At 39.8% G+C, this 21821-nt stretch overlaps 1 protein-coding gene across 4 annotated transcripts in view; it reads right to left on the bottom strand.

The window, feature by feature from the left end:
* Positions 1 to 900: 900 nt before the first annotated feature.
* LOC121269313 (exportin-1) overlaps positions 901 to 21821 on the bottom strand; it is a 59854-nt gene continuing 38933 nt past the window's right edge. For all 4 annotated transcript variants that reach the window (XM_041173875.1, XM_041173869.1, XM_041173858.1 and 1 more), the window contains 6 exons: positions 19544 to 19738; positions 9507 to 9675; positions 9285 to 9419; positions 4001 to 4160; positions 3822 to 3918; positions 901 to 2000 (listed from right to left, as the gene is read on the bottom strand). In XM_041173875.1, the coding sequence (XP_041029809.1) occupies positions 1854 to 2000; positions 3822 to 3918; positions 4001 to 4160; positions 9285 to 9419; positions 9507 to 9675; positions 19544 to 19738 (903 nt within the window). In that variant the 3' untranslated portion in view covers positions 901 to 1853. The remainder of the gene's footprint in view (positions 2001 to 3821; positions 3919 to 4000; positions 4161 to 9284; positions 9420 to 9506; positions 9676 to 19543; positions 19739 to 21821) is intronic.

Genomic DNA, 21821 nt, shown 5'->3' with positions numbered 1-21821 from the left:
CATTAAAGTCATAACACTGATCGGCAAGGCTAGATAAAATGCAAAGAATGCACATGGATTTATTTCTAGAGGATCAGAACTGAAAAGCAAAGAAGTTATGTTAAACTTACAGAATCTTGGTTGGACAACACTTGAGTATTGTGCACAGTTCTTGTCTCTATGTTACAAAAAGGACTATCGAAGTATTTACCAAAGTGCAAAACAAAAATGTTCAAAAATGATACCAGAACTGAGGTTGAACATGCAATGGCTGTCTTCTTTAGAAAAGAGAAGGCTGCGGGGTGACCCAATAAGTCTTTAGAATTATGATAGGGTAGACCAAGAGATATATGGGGGTATCCAAAAATAGGGGGTCATGAATATAAAAGTCACTAATAACTTTTTTAAAAAATCCCGAGTAGTTAGATTGTGGAACTTACTTACTACTATAAAGCAGTTGAGGTGAACAGCATTGACACATTTGAGAAGCCAGCTAAGTACACGAGGAAGAAAGGAATAGCAGGATGTGCTAAGAGGGTGTGTTGAAGTAGGGGTGGAAGGAGGCTGCTGTGAGAATAACCATTGGCATAAATAAGGTGAGCTAAATGACCTGAGGCACAAAACAGTGATGCATTCCGTGGAATTACTCTATATATATATATATATATATATATATATATATAAATAAATAGGATGCACCAAGTTGCCGTTTCAAGTCCCAATGATATCTAAGGCAAAAGATCTAATTCAGTTTTGGTGCAATAAACACTGTGGCAAATGTGGCCCGGAATTAATGGATAAATGTCAGCACTGTTAAAACTTCAACTTGTCAAAATTTGATAATGCATCAGTGAAATAAGTTTGAAAAATGTCACGTCAATTTTAAAATAAAACAATGAACATCAAGGTCAGAAGACATACTTTAAATGTAAACCAAATTTATTTTGCTCTTAAGTAGTGTTCTGGAAGCACTACAGCATGGTAAACAATGTAAATTAGTACAAGTCATCAAAAGCCATCAGTATTTTCATGAGCTGTTTATAAAGATGCAGCCTATGCTAACTCGATAAATATTTAACCACTTTCACTTAGAATTAATGAAGGCTCACAAATGAGCAACACTCCTCATTGAGGAAAACAAAAAGCTGTTGTCGACAAAGCGACAGCACATACATACACAAAAAAAATTCATAAAAAATAACCAAGTGTACTGTGTTCCCAAGTCATTCAAGATGCTTTACACTGGGATGATATGCACATGATCTTGCCGCAAACTTATCTGGCTAGAATTGCATTAATTCAGTCAAGCATTACCATTTCTTCCAACTACCCATGGATACAATTGAAAAGCAGCACTGGGACATGCCTGACACACAACCCTTTGAATGTGTTTTTCCACAGATCACTTTCATTTCTAGGCCGCAAAAAAGGCTATGCTACAACAAAGTAACACACACCTAATTTAAGAGATTGGTGATCAATTACAGAAAATAATTCCTATATCTGTTGTACACTTTGCAAGCAGAGGCACAAGCAAAGTCCACTTTTCAGCTCTCCTCTGTTTCCCCCCCTCCCAAAACCATAAAATGGGGCACAAGTGATCTTTAAAAAGTGATTTAATTCATACAACTGCATGCAAATCTAAACAAAGATGACAAAACTTTTAATTTATAACAATGGAAAAAAGGTATTACACATGAAAACTGCCATAGAAATTGCATACTAAGTAAAAAGAGCTACCAGGTGACAAAGGATTTAATATACACATATTGGCATTGTTTTTGGTCAACACAGATGTGCGATTACATTCTGCAAAGCTACATTAATAGTGGCTGAACAGAAGAAATAGCACAACTTGGTTTACTCCATATTTCTCAATCAACCATTTCCTCGGGAATTTCGTGTGGGTTAAGAATACCAGGAACAGACATCTGAATTTTATGCTTTTCCTCTTGGGCCTGCCGTAATGCAGCCTCTCTTTCTTCCAAGAACAAATCAGCACTATCCTCTCCAGCAAACTCCTGCAAACAAAAACATTTGTAACAAAAAGGAGAAAAAATAATACCCCAGTTTAAAAAAATGTTTTTTCATAACCATCTTGGAACAATTCCACTATTCAGCTGCAAAAGCAGTAATCTCCAATGCTCCTTATTCCGCTTTCTAGTAGCTCTCACTACATTTACATTTCCAACCTACCATTTTCAATTTTAAAGATGAGCTGGGCAGAGCTCAAGAATCTAGTAGTTCCTTATTACTTCCTTCAAATGAGCATTCATGTGCAAGCTTACCAGTAGTAGGCACTGGAAGGGTATTCTATCATGCAATACATCATAGTGGAATCTATTATATTATAAACATACATTTGTTTAAGCAAAAAAATCACTGGTCAGCAACGAGAAGGACCCCCAACCCACCCCAGCTATGATGTCGATAACGCAAGACAAGGATTCAAATCTGAAACTTTCTGGTTCTGAACTGCATTCATAGCAGTTAAACACACCATGTAGTGTAGCTCTTAAGACAAATCTGTAATTGTACAGTGTTTAATGTTGGGCAGGCAAGTTTTACTTAAGGTGTCCATTTAAAAAGGTAACTACACGTACCATATAAAGTAAAATCTCATTCAAATAAGCTCCATACACAAACAATTCAGTTGAGAATGACATGTCTTCACCCTTTCAATAAAGAGATCAAGTCACCAAATTCTATTTGCTTACAAAACTGGAAACAGATCAGGAATGAACCCTAGTTTCATAATCAGACATGGAAGATATATTTCTGTAAACAGGACAGTTAAAATGGAGTGGTTTTGTTAAATTTAACAATGAAATCTCTACAGAAGAATAATCTACATTCATACCTAATATAAGATTCAGTAGGCACCAACTCAGTTTAATGAAATTGACTAGAGAGACATACCATCTATGTCAGATAAGAAAATATCTTTTGTGCTACTCACTGATGCTTAACCATGACTATTGGGGCCCACCGTGGAGCAGGAGTAACATTGGTAAAACTGAAAAAACCCTTCTGCTCACCATCCTGCTAGTAAGAACCAATACTTCTCAGCTTTCCATGCAAGTTTATGAATACTTTTCATGGGAAAGAATTTTCTCCCCATCGGGGGAGTTGGGCGGGAGCGCAGCTGATCGCCGCCCGTGATCGGCTGGGTGCCACCATTTTACATGGGTGGGCCAATTAAGGCCTGCCCGGCGTGACGCGTGCCTGGAAGTGCTGAGCGCGCCCTGTGCTGGCATGGGGGGGGATAGGCCGAGTAGGGGAGCGCGCTCTTTCGCGCATGTGCCTGAAAGAGCGTAGAAATCCCCGAGGCACAGAGCTGCCTCAGGGAAATAAGTTTAAGCTCTGAAAATTTTAAGAAAAAAAATTAAGACATGTTCCCTCATGTGAAAGTATCACATGAGCTGGGACATTATCTATGAATGTTATTAAAATTTTTTATAAAATTTTAAATACATTCATGAAACCTCATCCTGCCCGTGGAAGAGGTTTCATGATAAATACGCAGGTCGCCTGGGCTCTTTGCCTGCCCGCCCGCCAACCTTAAGGTTGGATGGGCAGCTCAGTTTTAATTGGTATTTAAATTGCCTTAATAGGCCTTTGACAGTTCGGCGGGCATGCAGCTGACTCGGGTGCACGCCTGCTGAACATCTGAATGACGCGCGGTGACGTTGGGACACACGCCCGACGTCATCGTGCCCGCTCGCCGAAGATTCTAGCCATGAAGCCTGGAACTCACGAATGACAGTAATTAAATATGAAGCTATCTTGGATGAGGTTTCGCTATAGTCTGAAATCTTTTGATTAGACTTGAACTTCTTTACCTTGATTTGTACAAGAAAATCTCTCAGATGCTCTTTAAAAGCTGCAATGTCCTGATTTAAACTGAAAAGCCCCGTTACAAATAATTTCACTTGTGCCCTGTTAGAAAAAGAAAATTTCAGTTAGGGAGCAAAATAATGATTTAAAAAAGCTTGCTTTAAATCAGTTAAGACCGACTTACTCTTGTAGATGTGGAAAAGCAGACTTCAATAGATTGGCCACATAATCCTGAATGAATACATGATTAGTGACAGGATTTGTTGGGTTAAGGGGCACTGATATTTTTCCTTCCTCCACCAGGTTAAACATGTATGCAAGTATTGATGCATGCATTGTCAAACCTACAAAAAAGTGACAAATACAGAATGTTAAGAATCAACTTTCACATGAACATAGACCTTCAGGTGCAATTATGAAAACATTAATATTTATCTACAATTTTCAATTTAGCAGATTGTGAAGATTAGTTTAAACCTGTAAAATCAGTTACAAGTAATCTAAATTTACAACTGTAACATGCCACACAGTGCAATGGAATTAACTGCTGCAGCAATCACAAATTTTTGTATGATATACAGCCCCAACTTCTTTTCACCCATCACCCTGTCCTCAGTAACCTAAATTGGCTCCCATCCTCCAAAGCTCAATTCTAAAGTTCTTGCCCAGATCCTGAAATTCTTTCTTGGCCTCATCCCTCCGTTTCAGTAACTTTCTCTAGCCCTACACTGTCCAAACTCTCCATTCCCCTGACTCTAGCCTTTAATTTCTAGGTTTGTTAGTATTCCTCACACCCATGAAGTGCTTTGCCTGTTCTTATGACTAAGCAGCATTTTTTGTATTAAATGCCACATATCACAAGTTTTGTAGATTAAACTTATAATGTAAAAAAGGGATGTTAATGTATGAAAACAAGTTGTTGATTTCTGTGCAGCTAAGACACAAACTAGCCTAACTAGGCTTGGAATATCACCACTTCAAGTATTTCCCTCCCCACCCAATACACTGGAAATACTGCAGATTGTGTAACTGTATCTTAGATACACTATCATTAGATGAAAATACCATTACTGCATAATCCAGTTAGTTTTTACTAATACTTCCTCACTTTAAATTTTTTACCTATTAGAAAGTTAACACACTGAACAGGTTGTGCTTCAACATTTCCCATTAAATAAATTGTTAAAATTACAAAATAAAATTTGGCTTCCCAATTTTGCAAATATTTGTTTACACAGTTTATGTTGAACACGTGTCCATAAATTTAAATACAAAAAGCCATTTCCACCATTCATATACGTCTTTACCACTGTTAAGTCATACTGGAGTAATTCATTAGTCCCATTTTCCTGCTTTAGTTCTACTTTTAAAAAAAAGTTTATCAAACTCCAGTAAATACTGAATCAGTTTCAGCAATTACAGTTTTACCAATGTTACTCCTGCTCCACAGTGGATACCAATAGTCATGTTTAAGAATCAGTGGATAGCACTAAAGATATTTTCTAATCTGACATAGACGTAAGGTTCTCTAGTCAATTTCACTAAAATTTGAGTGGTAATCTATACCATGTTCCAACAATCCTTTGTGTTAAAAAAATTCCTCCTAGCTTTTAAGACTTCTGTTTATATGATGCCTTTCACAACCTCAAGATGGGCCAAAGTGTTTTACAATGAGTGAAGTCCTTTTGAAGTGTAATCACTATTGAAATGTAGGAAATTCAGCAGTCAACAGCAAGGTCCAACAACCTTCATGTTTCTGGTGCTAATCCTAATTTTATGCTCACTTATTCTGATTCACTGACCAATGGAAATAATATTTTAGTTTTATAATCTCAAGTCCTTCAATATTGTTGGGCATTTCTGTTAGACCTACTCTTAACCTTCGCTGCTCCAGTGAATATAGTCCCAATATTCGAGATTATTACATCTTCAATATTATCTTTGTGAATCTATTTTTCCATGGCCCCATTATATAATGGTTTGTCCAAAATGCCAATTTTCTATAAGTATCAAACTCCATTTAACAGCCTTTATCCAGACTTGCCATAAAGTGTTAGGTTAGAAAGAATTAATGATTTCAAAAATGTTAGTTAATTGCACAAATTATTTGCATTTAGTTTCTGTAAATTAAGAAAAATTCACGCGAAAGATGAATTTAATCCAGAATTGGTATGTAGAGTCAAATGACAACTACAAAATTGCTGCTTGTTTAATTGCTAGTCATAATAGGCGAGATGTACTGATGGTCTTGAATAAACATGCTGTCAATAAGCAATAAATACCAAAACCCAGACTTGGATTTCTGGATTGTTTAAAGTTGATTCTAGCAGAAATACTTGTTGAGAAGCTACAGTAAGCCATATAGTAATTGACAAGGAAAAAAAGCCCAGGTTACTATTCCTCATCATTATCCAAGGACTATCCAAGATCAAAAATCTATATGTAAATACGAGTGCGCACAAGATTGGGCTCAGCTATAGTAGTCTCCATACACTGTCAAATACTTGGTCAGCACTTAGGCAAAGCACCAGGGGGCTTTTGGCCCCTGTGGAACTGTACCCTATTAAGAACCAATTCCCAATTAACGGAGGTGTGGCAGTGCAAACTGAAGCCATCTTTTACAAATAAACATTGAATGAGCAGTAGTACAAGAAAGAGAAACAAAATCAGGTTCATGAGCACTGAATATCAGATCAACTGACTAAACTTAACTTACAATCAATCGTTCTTTCCATTGGACACTGAAAAGCAAGTTTAACCTAGCACAATTTACTTGAACAAATTTTGCTGCATTTCTGATACAGAATTCTGAAATCAAATTAAAAGAAGAAAATTAAAATACCCAATCTTGCTACAATGGGTATTTAGACTTCAAAAAATAAAACCTGTTACCAGCTTCTAATATCCTATTTTGTTGTATTCTCCAGGTGAAGGTCAGTGCAGGAACAAGTGAGAAGACACCAGGGTTGGTCACATCCATTACTGGGCATACAAATACACGGAGTCCTCACTTAAAAGTTGCAGTTGTGCTCCTGAAAGTCACGATTTTAGCTGAATCATTGATTCCTATGGGAACCTATGCTAAAGCCAGATTTGGGTTCCTTCAGTCATTTCTTGCCCAGAAAAAAACAACATCCAAGTTGAAATACTGTGTCATACATATACAGCCCTGAACTCCTAGCAGAAATAACTTGCAAAAAAAAATACATTAATATGAGAAATACAATATAAAATTCCAAAACATTACTTACAGTACTTTTAGATCAGGATTGTCCAAGGCCTGACCCGCAGGCCAGATGCACCCCCTGAGGCATTTTTACCTGGTCCACCACGTCGTTAGAGTCAACGATCCAAGACATCCCAAACAGAATTTTGAAAAATGCTCAGAACCTGCTCATCCAGTCACAGGCTGGTTCCACCCTACATAGGCAGCCATTAGTGAGCCTATCAGCAGCCAATGTAGGGTAGAACTATGATTGGGTGAGCATCACATCATCAGATGCTGGATAAGTTATTAATGTCTCCATTTCTGGCCTGGGGGCTCAGAACCACAGGCAAGCAGGGAGCGGGTGCTTGGTCCTGGGTTGATCAACGCTTTGGGCGGGGGGTTGGTGACTGAACCTAATGGTGGTAGTTTGGTGGGTGGTGGCCAGAGCTGGCGAGGGGTTTGGGGGAGTGGCGACCTTGGCCTCAGCCTCAAATTCAATTTTGATGGGCAGGGGTTTGCTTAGTGGTGACAGCACCCACCTCAATCTCTGGAGCTTCGCCCTCAATAACCCCAGACGGCCTTAATTTTAATTTTCACTGAGAGGAGGGGGTTGCTCAGAGTTGCAGTCCTGGACCTCGGGCGGCCTCAATTTTAATTTACACTGGCAGCGGGGGTGCTCACTGATGGCAGGCCGGACCTTGGGAGATCCCAGGTGTCCTCTATTTTATTGAATAAGTGCATAGAAGGTAAGATGAAAAGTTAGTCTTCTCATCTCAGCTTGATTATAGTGATGCACATGTGTGCTGTTTGGAATAACAGCAAGATAAATTGCAATTCCTCTGAGCCCATTTCATTTTCTTTCCAAAACTTGCAATTCACACCCTGTACCCCCCCCACACCACCCCAGCTGAGCGAGAGAAAATCCGACACTCGGCCCCCTGAGCGAAAAGGCTGGACAAGCCTGTTTTAGATTGCCTAGGCTCCATCCAGTGTCAGATGCTGGTTCGCGCAGAAGCAGCTGAAGTCCCAGGACTACCTACACCAGTGAACTTCCTGCCACTAAATAGAGCCCAGGACTGTAGTGCAAGTTCAGAACTGGAGCCAGAAGTTACTGAGGACAGACTCCAAGAACTAAGGCAAAAACAAAGGGGGCGGAAGAAGAGGAACTAAAGGCGGGTGCGAAACCACTGTGGGAAAGGTCATGTAAGCAGATAGCCACAGAAGAGGAAGTCTGTGGCAAACAACGTTAAAGTGAAACTGGCAACATTAAATGGATATATTGACACTACATTAATGTTAAGCAAGTCAACGTTAAGCAAGGACTTACTGTACAACCAGAAAATACCCAAAGCAGACATAAACTAAATCTCCTTCTAGAAGATGCCCATGTAGATTAGTTTCCAAATCAAACTTCTATACCAGGCTTGTCCAACCTTTTTGCATGGGGGGGTGGGGAAGGAACCGCAGGGGGCCGATGAGCAAATTTCAGAAAAATAAGGTTTGGTACAACATTAAATTTCAACAACATTGAATTTCGGAAAAAAAGCTGACGTAGGAGAAGAAAACTTGCTGAGCAAAAAGAAAAAATAATAAATTGATAATTTTTTTAAAAAAGTCACAAATAAAGGCAAGCATTAGAGTGTGAAAGGGTGAGTGTATGTGTGCAGCTCAATACCAGTCTCAAGCGGCTCACTCACCCTGAGACTTGGGAGTGAGTCAGACACACTCATCCCACGCACGCACACAGCCCCCTCACCCAGCCACTCACTCATGCCCAGCTGATTTAGCGAATAGGTGCAATGAGAGCAGAAGAGGGAACTGGAGTGAGGTCTGAGGCCTAGAACACCAAGAGGAACGGCAAGAGATTTGGGGGCAGGGTTGGGGTGAGGGAGGAAAAGAACGCAGCCGGAGCCACAGGAGTGTGTGGTGAGCGGAGGCCCCATGCACTCACATAGCCCATTTCTCTCCCATGTTTGCTGCTTGAGTCTATCAGCAGAAAATGCGGAAGAAACAGACTGTGATTAGAGGAACAGTCAGTCCCCTGCAGAAATCTTCAAATTCACCAACCTGCCTTACCAGCATTTTCCCCATTGATCCGGTGGCCACATAGAGGGGCTTCTGCAGGCTGGACAAACCTGTTCTATACCAATTATACTTCAACTTGTTAATAGCAGATGTAACTAATATTCAGTTGACTGCAACAAAGCTCAAAAGCAGTTAAAACAAATATGCACTATTGCTACCCAGACAAAGTTCTTACCAGCAGTGTGAGATGTATCTGTGACAACCGAAAATATGTGCTGAAGAATATCACAAAAGTATGTTTGATAGAAACTTTGTGCAGCCGCCTCTTCCTGGGCAACATTTTGCAGCAGTGTATAGAGAATCTGTAGACCTGTTATTAGAAAACAATTTAGTTGCAGAAGGTTGTCATAAATATTAATTTTAATTATCAAATTTAGTATATATAATTTTAACAAACCTGTATCAGCAACATTTCTCATGGTGTGTTTAAAAGCCCATATTATGGAATCTAAAACTAGCTTAAATTGTGCTGGAGGAATGGCTAGGAATGCTGGAAAACAGTGCGAATTTACAGCTTGTAAAAGCAAGAAGAAATTTGTTCTATGTTCAGGGTATTCCTCGAAGTCCTGAAATGAAAAAAAATAGTTTTGAGACATTACTGGAAATTTCAAAAAATTCAGCCGAGAAGAGAATACAAACATTAAAATCTCTAGAACACCAAGGAATAAAACGCTACTGTGCCCTTGAGGATTCCTGATTAGAACTGCATTCCTGCAAGATGAAAAGGTTATTTAAAAAAAAGCATTAACCCAGTGCCACACTAATCTCCAACTTGGTCACTTCTCAAAAGGGGAATAGTGAAAACCTATAATTAGCTAAGTTTGGGAAGAGGTTCTGCACAGCCCAGGAGCAGCAAGAAATGAGATAAAATAAAAGGGCTCATTAATTTTGTCTTTAACATCTGATGAATTTTAAGAAAAAAAAATTTCCAAAGGAAACATATTTAGTAGTTTTTTTCCCCCCACTTCATCTGTCGACGTTATATATGCACCATCCTTGGTGCCCAGGATGCTAGAATTACCCCCAAGAGAGTTGTGTCCTCATTTTCTTGTTCTACAGTCTCCACTAAGTATACATTCAAGACAGAGAGGAGGTTCAGAGTGTGGGGGATCATGGCAATGAATCTATTACCCTTCACTTTTTGGCATGATGTGGACAAATTTCAATATATTAACCTAACATATTTAGAATGGGAAATTGTAACTTAATTTAAATGGAAGTCTGAAATAAAAACCTCAAGATATGAAATGGTCACTCTTGGTATTCCAATAATAAATACACTGGTCTTTTCATAAAACTATGCAATAATATTTAGTTTAATCTTGTTCATCAGTTTAATTTTGGTCATGGATGCTTTCAAAAGTCCTCATTCGACAATTTTTCCCCCCTCCTTTGTGGAGGGCAAAGCTCATCTTGTGGTAACAGCAGAACCATACATTTTTGAAACTACCAACATACGATGGCTTACCATCTCAAAGTTCAGAACATTAAAGCTTTTAGCAAGATAGAGGCACCCTCCCTACAAAGTCCATCCTTTTTCAATGACTCACTCCCATCCTTTTTCAACTACTCACCTCATGACCTTGGCCTAGATTTTGCAGTCACTAATGAATCAACAGTGCCCGCTGCTTATCTTAAAGAAAGCTGGCCTCAACTTTCCTTCGCTGTGGTGGCCAGCTTGTTCTATTTTGCGGTCCCTTAAGACTGCTGCACAGCCATGGAACTTAAGGGGAACAGTACCTTTATCCTTTGCTTTAATATTTTATTATTACAAGGGGAATTAAACATAAAAGGAAGGATGTTATACTTAAGTTATATAGGGCATTGGTGAGACTGCATCTCGAATACTGTGTACAGTTTTGGTCTCCTTATTTAAGGAAGGATGTAAACGTGTTGGAGGCAGTTCAGAGGAAGCTTACTAGACTGATACCTGAAATGAGTGGGTTGTCTTATGAGCATATAAGATCCTGAATGGTCTTAAGGTGGACATGGAAAGGATGTTTCCTCTTGTGGGTGAGTCCAGAACTAAGGGGCACTGTTTTAAAATTAGGGGTTACCCTTATAGGACAGAGGTAAGGAGAATTCTTTTTTTCCCTGAGGGTCGTGCGATTTTGGAACTCTGCCTCAGAAGGCGGTGGAAGCGGGGTCACAATATTTTTAAGGCAGAGGTATATCGATTCCCTCGGGGATAGACGGGAACGTGCAACTTGAAACTCGAAACAAACAGATCACTCATGACCTTATTGAATGGCAGCACAGGCTGGAGGGGCCAAATGACCTTCACGGCAACAAAGCTGGCGACTACTCACACTGGCAGTTCTTTTTTTTCACTTGGCGTATAAGTCGACCCCTGTTTTTGGACAGGTTTTTGAGGCTTCAAAAGGTAGAGTTTTGTGCTGACATCTACAGTATAATATTCACTTATTTTTCTGCTCTGAAACCGTGTCCCCTGATTAACTGCATCTTTTACTAGTGAAGAAATTCTCAGTGATTCCTAATAGTTACAATATTTGTCTCTGTTCCTATGATTCGGTAGTCAGATGACATTTGGGATTCTGGCTAATTAAATGCTTTATACAGCAATATAACTCAGCAAAGCATTCTTTGCTTTTCTATTGCATCCAATCACTAGTAAATATTCACAAACACCACAACCCACCCCCAAAACTCTTGTCAACTATCATATCTTGCATGATCCATTTGTTTCCTTGTTTCATCTTTTAACTGTGTTACAAGAATTCATGTTGAACTGAATCTACCAACTGACCGTTACTTAAAAGACACAGGATCTGGTTGCAGTTTCTCATTGCTTCAGTGTCATTTATTTTAGCATCATCCATTACCAAATGCTGTGAAATACAGTACCCTCAACCATGAGGTAACAGCAATGGCAACAAACAAATCACAGAACCATTGAATCTGCCTCCAACACACCCTTGGGATGAAGCTGCCTCCAACACACCCTTGGGATGAAGCTGCCTCCAACACACCCTTGGGATGAAGCTGCCTCCAACACACCCTTGGGATGAAGCTGCCTCCAACACACCCTTGGGATGAAGCTGCCTCCAACACACCCTTGGGATGAAGCTGCCTCCAACACACCCTTGGGATGAAGCTGCCTCCAACACACCCTTGGGATGAAGCTGCCTCCAACACACCCTTGGGATGTGCATTCCAAATCTTAACCACTTATGAACATGTGAACTAGGAGCAGGAGTAGGCCACTAGACCTCTCAAGCCTGCTCGACCGTTCAATAAGATTATGGCTGATCTAATTGTAACCTCAACTCCACATTCCCACCAATTCCTGATAACCTTTCAACTCCTTGGTTATCAAAAATCTATCTCTGCCTTAAAAATATTCAAAGACTCTGCTTCTGCCACCTTTTGAGGAAGAGAGTTCCAAAGACTCTTAAGCCCTCAGAAAAAACTTCTCACCTCCGTCTTAAAATGGACAACCCCTCATTTTTAAAAGGTAGCCCCTAGTTCTAGATTCTCACACAAGAGGAAGCATCCTTTCGACATCCACCCTGTCAAGACCCCTCAGGATCTTGATTGAAATGTATAAGTTGTCTCTTACTCTTCTAAACTCCAGTGGATACAAGCCTAGCCTGACCAACCTTTTCTTCATAAGACAACCAGCCCATTCCAGGTAGTAGTCTGGTAGACCTTCTCTGGACTGCTTCCAACGCATTTACATCCTTCCTTAAATAAGGAGATCAATGCTGTACACAGCACTCCAGATGTGGTCTTCACCAGTGCCCTGTATAACTGAAGCATAACCTCCCTACTCTTGCAATCAATTCCCCTCACAATAAACAATAGCATTCGATTAGCTTTTCTAATTACTTGCTGTATCTGCATACTACCTTTTTGCAATTCATGCAATAGGATGTCCAGACCCTTCTGCATCTCAGAGCTCTGCAATTTCTCACCAGTTAGATAATATGCTTCTTTTTTATTCTCCCTGCCAAAATGAACAATTTCACATTTTCCCACATTATACTCCATTTGCCAGATCTTTGCCTGCTCACTTAACCTATCTATATCCCTTTGTAGCCTCCATATGTTCTCATCACAACTTCCCTTTCCTAGCTGTGTCATCAGCAAATTTAGCAACCATATCTTCGGTCCCATCGCCCAAGTCATTTCTATAAATTGTACAAAATTGAGGCCCCAGCATTGATCCCTCATTACATCTCATCAACCAGAAAATGTCCCATTTATGCCTACTCTTTTTCCTGTTAGCTAGTGAATCTTCTATCCATGCCAGTGTTACCCTCTACAGCATGAGCTTTTATTTTCCACAGTAACCTTTGATGTGACATTTAATCAAATGCTTTCTGGAAACCTAAGTACAGTAGATCCATCAGTTCCTCCTTGTCCATAGCATATGTTATTTCTTCAAAATAACTCCAATAAATTGTTTAAACATGATTTCCCTTTCACAAAACCATGCTGACCCTGCCTGATTACTTTGAATTTTTCCAAATGCCCAGCAATAACTTCTTTAACAGCTACTAACGTTTTCCCTATGACAGATGTTAAGCTAACCAGCCTGTAGTTTCCCACTTTGTCTCCTTCCCTCTTTTCCAATCCAATTGGACCTTCCTCGAATCAAGGGAATTTTTGAAAATTAAAACCAACGCATCAACTAGCCACGAAGACCTCAGGATGAAGTCCATCAGGACCCAGGGACTTGTCAGCCTGCAGCTCTGACAGTTTTCTCAGTATTACTTCCCTGGTGATTGTAATTTTCCTGAGCCCTGGCCCTTCTATTTCCTGATTTACAGCTGCTTCTGGAATGTTACTTGTGTCCTCTATAGTGAAGACTGATGCAAAATATCTGTTCAATTCATCTGCCATCGCTATTTTCCATTATTAATTCCCCAGACTCACTTTCTAAAGGAGTAGCGCTCACTTTATTAGCTGTCCTTTTTAAATATCTATAGAAAAACAGTAAGAGCTTCTATTTCTAGCTAGCTTTCTCTTGTACTCTGATTTTTCCCCTCAATCTTTTAGTCATTCTTTGATGTATTTTATATTCTATTCAATCTTCTGACCTGCCACCCATCTTTGTGCAATTATATGCTTTTTAAGTTTTTTTTACTATCTTAAATTTTTAACTTGCACTTACCCTTCAAAATTCAGGTCCCATTCTATGTCATCCTGCAGCCATGTCTATCAGATTGTATTTGCACTATCAGTTCATCTGTCTTGCTTCGAATGTCTTGTGCATTCAGATACAGAGTCTCTAGTTTTGTCGTTTTATTATTTTTGTAACCTCTAGCCTTATCAACTGATTTACTCATACAATTGTACTCTGTCCCTTCCTGGCACGGTCTATTTATCATTTTCCGTATTAATAGCTTTCTTTCTTGCCTTGTCTCTACTCTTTGATTTACCAAATCTTCTCAAATTTGAACCCTTGTCCCACTATTTAGTTTAAAACTCTCTGTGCTTCCCTTGTTGTGTGGTTCGCTAAAACACCAGTCCCAGCATAATTCAGGTGTAGACCGTCCCAATGGTATAACCCCCACTTTCTCCAGCACTGGTGTCAGAGCCCAATGAACTGGTACCCACTTCTATCACGCCAGTCTTTGAGCCACGCATTCATTTCTCTAATCTTATTTTCCCTATGCCAATTTGCACATGGCTCTGGTAATAATCCAGAGATTACCACCTTTGAGGTTCCGCTTCTCAATCTGGCACCTAGTTCCTCATACTAACTATGCAGAACCTCTTTCCTTGTCCCGCTTATGTTGTTGGTGTTGCTACCTACGTGGATCACAATACTAGATTCTCCCCCTCCCACTCTAAGTTCCTCTCCAGCCCTGAGCAGATGTCCCAAACCCTGGAACCAGACAGACAACACATCTTCTAGACTCTCACCTTTTTGCTCTCCCCACTTGAATGGCTTCCTGTACGATACCATAGTCGATCAGCTTATCCACACTGCAACCACCCCCCTCTCTCATCCAAACAAGCTGAGAGGGAGAAAACCTCAAACCTGTGGGACAATTACAAAGGCTGAATTTCCTGCACTTCTGCCCTCCAGGTCCCCTTAGCTGCTTCACTTGCAATCACACTCTCCTGTCCCTGACCATTGATCAAATCAGAAGACTCTACCCTAAATGGTGTGACTGTCTCCTGGTACAGAGCATCCAGGTAGCTTTCCCCCTCCCTAATATGCCAGTGTCTGCAGCTCAGCTTCCAGCTCAATGACTCTGAGCCAAAGCTCCTTGAGCTGTAAACACTTACCACAGATATGTCTGTCCTGGATCATACTGCTATCCAGGAGTGCACACATGCTGCAGCTATCACACACTACCTGTCCTGCCAACCTTAATATGTTTAACTAGTTAATTATTTTATTCACATATTTTTCTTTTTTATATATTTTATTAACCTTACCACCAGTTCCTGTACTATTGTATACCTTAGGAACAGAATAGACTATAAGCATTTACCAGATACTCACCAAACAGCTAGCTTATTTCCTTGTAATAGAGCAAGAACCAATACCTACAGGGTGAAAGTTAGAAAAGCAAAGGAGCACCCCAACTCCCCCCAATTAACCAAAATTCCAGGTAGCCACTCAGTCACAAGATGAACTCATTTGCAAGGTGCACTAAAGACCCTTGTATTTATACTAACTGAACTGCAGTTAGCTAATTAACTATTCAGCTACTCTCAGTAGAGTGTTTACCTTGCCTAAAGGCTGCAAGAAACTTACTCTACTTATAAATACTTTCCAGTTACTGCTAACTACAGACAAGACTAGATTTTTCAAGAACCAGATTAACACTTTAAAGTCCCCCACCAAACTCCCAGGTATCCACTCAATTACAAGCTGCACTCATTTACCCCTCATGATTTTGAATATCTTTAACAAATCAGTGTTCACTGAATTGGACAGAATAACAGAAGAGGAAAAATCTATAGGTTTTTGTGTTAGTTGATAGCCTCTATTCCAAGTTCCCAGACACCAAATATAAAGTCTATACTCACTATCCCAAATTACATACGTAGAATGTCCACTAAGCACCCACTGTATTCTATCTAGCATAAAAGGAGAAAAATGTTGGTTTATTTTTAAATTAAGTATTTAAGGCAACCCCAGTATACTAGCCTAGAAGAAAATTACATATTTGCTTTCAATTTTTTATTAGCCACACCATGCAATTCAAATTACACAATTTTAAGTACTTATAAAGTGTGCATCGCACTCAATATTTTTAAGAGTTCATTTGAATAGAGGAGTACAAGGAGAATTGGTAGATTAATACATTGCCCTTTAACCTCTGGTTCTATAATTTATACCCAGTCATGATGTTTTTTGTCTCTTTCTTAACCGACTGCATGGGCCTCGCACAAAAATCAGTCTGGGGAGTCTCAAACAAATTCCCAAGTGGAGTCTGCACACCCTGGGATAATTTACAGGTCATAAATTTTAGCAAAAAATCTTTCAATTAAATAAGACAATTGAAATGATCTCCTCCTCTCAAGGGTCTATGCAAGTTACAGTAATTCCAAGTTCATCTTGATGGGATTTGCCCGAAACATTTAGGGTAAATTGTACAGTTGATATTTAAACGTTAGAGCATTTTCAAATGAGTGCCAAAATAGAAGGCTGAAGCATTTGCAAGTGCCCCCAACCAAAAACGTCATCCCAATCAGCCTCCTCCCAAAGTCTACACTATGCATTCCAGCCAAACTAGACAATTAGTTAAGTGCATTGAATATAATGAGGCTATGGGCAGCCAGCATCCTGGCTATAATGCTAAATACCTCCACACCAAAACGAAACTAACCACCCCGTGGTCACAGTTTCTCTAAGATGCTGGCACCTGCTGAATAACTTAAGACCATAAGATTGTAAGAAACGTGAGCAGGCCATTTGGCCCATCGAGCCTGCTGCGCCATCCAATAGATCATGGCTGATCTCTTTGTCTGAACACCACATTCCTGCCTGTCTCCCATAACCTTTGACTCCCTTGTCAATCAAAAATCTGTCTAACTTCGCCTTGAATATACTCAATGACCCAGCTTCAACTGCTCTCTGTGGCAGAGAATTCCACTGACTAAAAGCCCTCAAGAGAAGAAATCTTTCCTCACCTGTCTTAAAAGGGAGCCCTCTTATTTTTAAACTGTGCCCCCTAATTCTAGGCCTGCATGGGGAAGCATCCTCTCCTCTCAGTATCCACCCTATGAGGTCCCCTCAAAATATATGTTTCAATAAGATCCTTTCATTCTTCTAAACTTCAGTGAATATAGGCCCAACCTTTCCTCTTAAGACCAAGCCCACATCTCAGGAATCAGCTTACTGAATCTTCTCTGATCTGCATCCAAATCAAGTATGCCTTTTCTTAAGTAAGGAGACCAAAATTGTACACAGTACTCCAGGTGCAGTCCCACCATGCCCTGTACAGTTGTAGTAATACTTCCCTACTTTTATACTCCATCCACCTTGCAATAAAGGCTAACATTCTCTTTGCCTTACTAATTACTTGCAGAAAATTAGTCTATTTACACTTTTTCTTACATACATAAATCTAAATTGCCAACTACTGCTCTGTTGACCTTTTAGTAAATTAGCAAATCTGTGTAATTTACCAATATTGCCATTAAATCATACCTACTCAGTAATAACCTGTTCATGCATGCTCAGTTTAGGTTCCAGGATATCATGCTTCAAACCTTACTACAGCCTTGATCCATAGTGGCATAAGAGCTGAATGCCAGAGATGATACACAGGTAGCTGCCCTCAACATAAAGGTAGTACTCAAATGAGTATGGCATCAAAGAACCCTGGAAAAACTGAGGTCAATGGGAATCAAGAGGGAAATCCTTCAATGGCTGGAGTAACATAGTAAAGTCCCCCATTCAAAACTTCCGCTTTCGTGAATTCGCTTATCACGCAAAAGTCTTTGTACATCAGATCGCCCACTGCGGCCAAATGTTTACTCATCCACAGTTTTGAATGTTAGAAAATAGAAGCTAACTTAAATGCCGAAGAAAGAAAATACACCCAGATGATGCTTAAACAAACAACTGATGGTATCCATGATGTATTTCCTGCATTAGATAGTGCACATCATCTGTTGTTTGTATGTGGGTGCTCGTTGTTGGTGATTTAATTCCTGATCACCTCTACTCTCAAATAAAGTACTGTAAGTATAACAAATTTTAGATTATTGTTTTATTAAGCAATTTCTCCAGTAAATTTCTTTAAATTTGTTAAAAACATAGTATTTATTGCCTTTAATCCTTTATACATGTCAAAGTTTAAGATAGCTGGAACCTATTTAATTGGCTCCCACTGCAAAGTATGTTCACCATTTTCAATTTCGATGTGAGAGAGTTTTCACAGGAATGAAACCCCCGCAAACGGCGGGACTTACGCTATCTGACAAAGGCAAGATAGTAGTGAGAAGCTATAGCATATCATTGGAGTTGCTTGGGGAAGAACCCTTAACCTAATCATTGTCAGCTGCTTCAAAGATCTGTCTTTGTCAAGAGAGTTGGGAATGGTTTGTTCCATGAGAATTTCGGTATTAACTACATTGTCAATTTCTTTGATTACAAAGCAGACTATGCTGGCCTACGGGAGGGCCTGAGGAATGTTCAGACTTGGGCTGAAATGTATATCTTTGCATCACATCAAGCTTTTCCTTGGAAACACCAGTAAAAAACTTTAAATAGCTCTACCATTGCCAAATATCTCATTAGCATATTGGGGCAGGTTGACCAGAAGTTTAAACGAACTAGCCACATCAACATCATGGATATAAGAGCAGGGCAGAGGCAGACTAGCTCATTTCTAACCACTTAAAACCTCACTAATAAGTCCCGAGTATGATGGAAGACTCACTTGAGTAAATGGATGCAAACACAAAGATGGACGCAACTACAAGAACATTCAAGAAGCTCTCTACCATGAGAAAACAGTTTCCCTGATTGATGTCCCTGCCAATGGAATCAAAACCAGCTCCCTCCATCACCAGCACACAGTGACTGCAGGACATACTACATTAACTCACCGAACTTGCTTTGACAACAGCTCCCAATATGACTTCAAAGTTCCTTTTCCAAGACACAATTGGACATACATCACTGGCACAAAATCCTGAAAGTTCTCATCTAACACCATCAAGGCAGCACCACCACAATTATCAGCATTTACCTTTATAAAGCAACATTGAGTGGGCAATAAAAGTGGACTTGCCATCCCACATTCCACGAGTAAATATTTAAAAACTTGTACCGGCTATCATTTGTGAAAATACTGCACCAATTCTTTAGAATTTTTTACACTTTAATCCTGCGTGACCATTGTAATTCCCAAAGCCCCTTTCATGTCATATATTTTCTTCTATCCAATTTTAATATCTAAATATGGATAATGGTATCCAATGATCCTTTAATCTTACCTTGTTAATCATATTTAAAGTGCATTCGAAGACAGCATCAAATATCTGAGGAATTTCAGAAGTGATATGTCCGCCCAGTTTATTCACGATGGTTGCCATGGTGCTAAGTACTTCTGGTTCTCTAGCTGCTGGTACATTCCTCTGGTAGTCAATAAGCACTGCATCCAGCAATGGAGGAACAAAATTTTCACCTACCTATAATAACCAACATTGAAAAGTTAACTTTCCCGCACCAATAGAAGGGTTTTGACCAGTAACCATCCTTGAAAAAATATCAATGAGTCGTTGCTCCTCCGTCACTTGCCAAATGCACAAATTTAGGAGTTTTTTTTAAGTAACCATATTTGCATATAAAAACCCATTAACTTCAGTATGTGTGACATGCGAAGCATTGAAAACTTGTGAACCTCCTCCAATGGGAGATTCCAACGTTACGTGTTCACATTTAACAGTTACACCAGTAGGTGTCACTGTAATGACTTTCAATATGAAAGGTGTTACAGTTTGCTTGTCCCATAATACTATGGATACTGGTACCCATCTGTCACATTAGAACTACTGTGAAGTCTGAGTAAATGGATTGAGTCTGCATACAATTGCAGACTCTAGCCACCAAGTGCTATTGTAGAGGAGCTGTTAGATGCTTAAATGGAGGAGGTGATGACATAGTGGTATTGTCGCTGGACTAGCAATCCAGAGACCGATGGTAATGTTCTGGGGACCTGGGCTCGAATCCTGCCATGGCAGATGGTGGAATTTGAATCCAATAAAAATCTGGAATTAAAAGTCTAATGATGACCATTGTCGATTGTTGTAAAAATCCATCTGGTTCACTTTAGGGAAGGAAATCTGCCGACCTTACCTGGTCTGGCCTACATGCGACTCCAGAGCCGCAGCAATGTGGTTGGCTCATGGGCCATGAATAAAAAAAAACCCAGCTCAGTCAGTCATTTTCATAAATTCTTTCCTTTCCTTTTAATGTAAAAAGGCCACTTTTTTCTCCCCTTGTTGCTGCCACTGGCCACAGGCCTAATCTGCTTCTGGTGAGGCCACTATAGTCATGTTCTCTCACTGGCTAGCTTCTACACACACCAGTTCCCAGCTCTCAATTTGGCTATGTGGCTGGCACAACTGCCCTCCTGGCTAGTATAAAGGTCCTGAATGCAGGCAACCTTCACCTACAACTCAGATCCTATGCCAAAAGCTCCTGCAGCCCTTTTGAGTATAAGAACAAGATTCCACACCACCCCTCCACCCCCTGCCAAATTTTACTTGTAGAACCAAATTTCAAATGATCTAAACTGAAGATTGGGATAAACCGCAGTAAGTACGTGAGCAAGTTATGGATACCATTGCTCTCTGTTCTTACCTTGCCTCTCAGACCTTTCATTCTCTTTTCTCCCATTCCTCTTAACCAAATACATCCTTCTCCGCCAACTCAACTTGATTATTTTCCCTTTTGACCTCTTTTCAACTGCATCATTGCAAACTGCCTTTGGCCATGATCCAATTAACACGCTCCCTCTCCACATACACACACACACACCCCCCCCCGCCCTTTCATTCTGCTTACCCTCAAGCCTTGTTACTTTTATCAAAATGTTTTCATGACAAAATAAGGAATGTGGTTAACAGAAAGAGACTGTAAACAGCACCAGAAGGTTACTGACAGGATAGCAAATTGGACATTTAGATGTCTGATGAAATTTAATATGGAGAAATGAGAGGCGATAATTTCCAGAACAGTAAGGGAGGAAATATAAACTTTTTAAAAGACTAAAGTCAGAAACACTCAGGTTTCAGCTGTACAAAGCAAGAAGACAAGCTGTTAAACTGTTCGGTTGCGGGGGTGGGTGGTGGAGAAAACATATAGGATCCTGAGTTTATAAACAGAGGCATTAACTGCAATAGTAAAAAGATAGATAGTATTAATCTTACATAAGTCATTGATTAGGCCAAAGTTAGAATACTGTCTAGGATACAAATTGGGGTGCTTTACTCAACCACGATATCAAGAAACCACACTAGAAATAGTGGAGAACCAAGAGTCTAATGAAATTGAGAACTTCAATTAATATTGAAAGAAAAAAATACTGAGGTTAAGATCCCAACAAATCCTCTAAACTGGACAGCCCACACCCTCAGGTTCTAAGATGTGGCTTCAGAGATAGCGGACATACAGCTGTGATCTTCCAAAATTCCCTAGATTGTGGAATGGTCCCAGTCAATTGGAAGGTAACCAATTTAACACCGTTATTAAAGAAAGGAGGGAGAGCAA

Source organism: Carcharodon carcharias, chromosome 2 (assembly GCF_017639515.1).
Source record: "Carcharodon carcharias isolate sCarCar2 chromosome 2, sCarCar2.pri, whole genome shotgun sequence".
NCBI classification, from domain to species: Eukaryota; Metazoa; Chordata; class Chondrichthyes; order Lamniformes; family Lamnidae; genus Carcharodon; species Carcharodon carcharias.
This window is presented reverse-complemented; position numbering and strand designations above follow the sequence as displayed.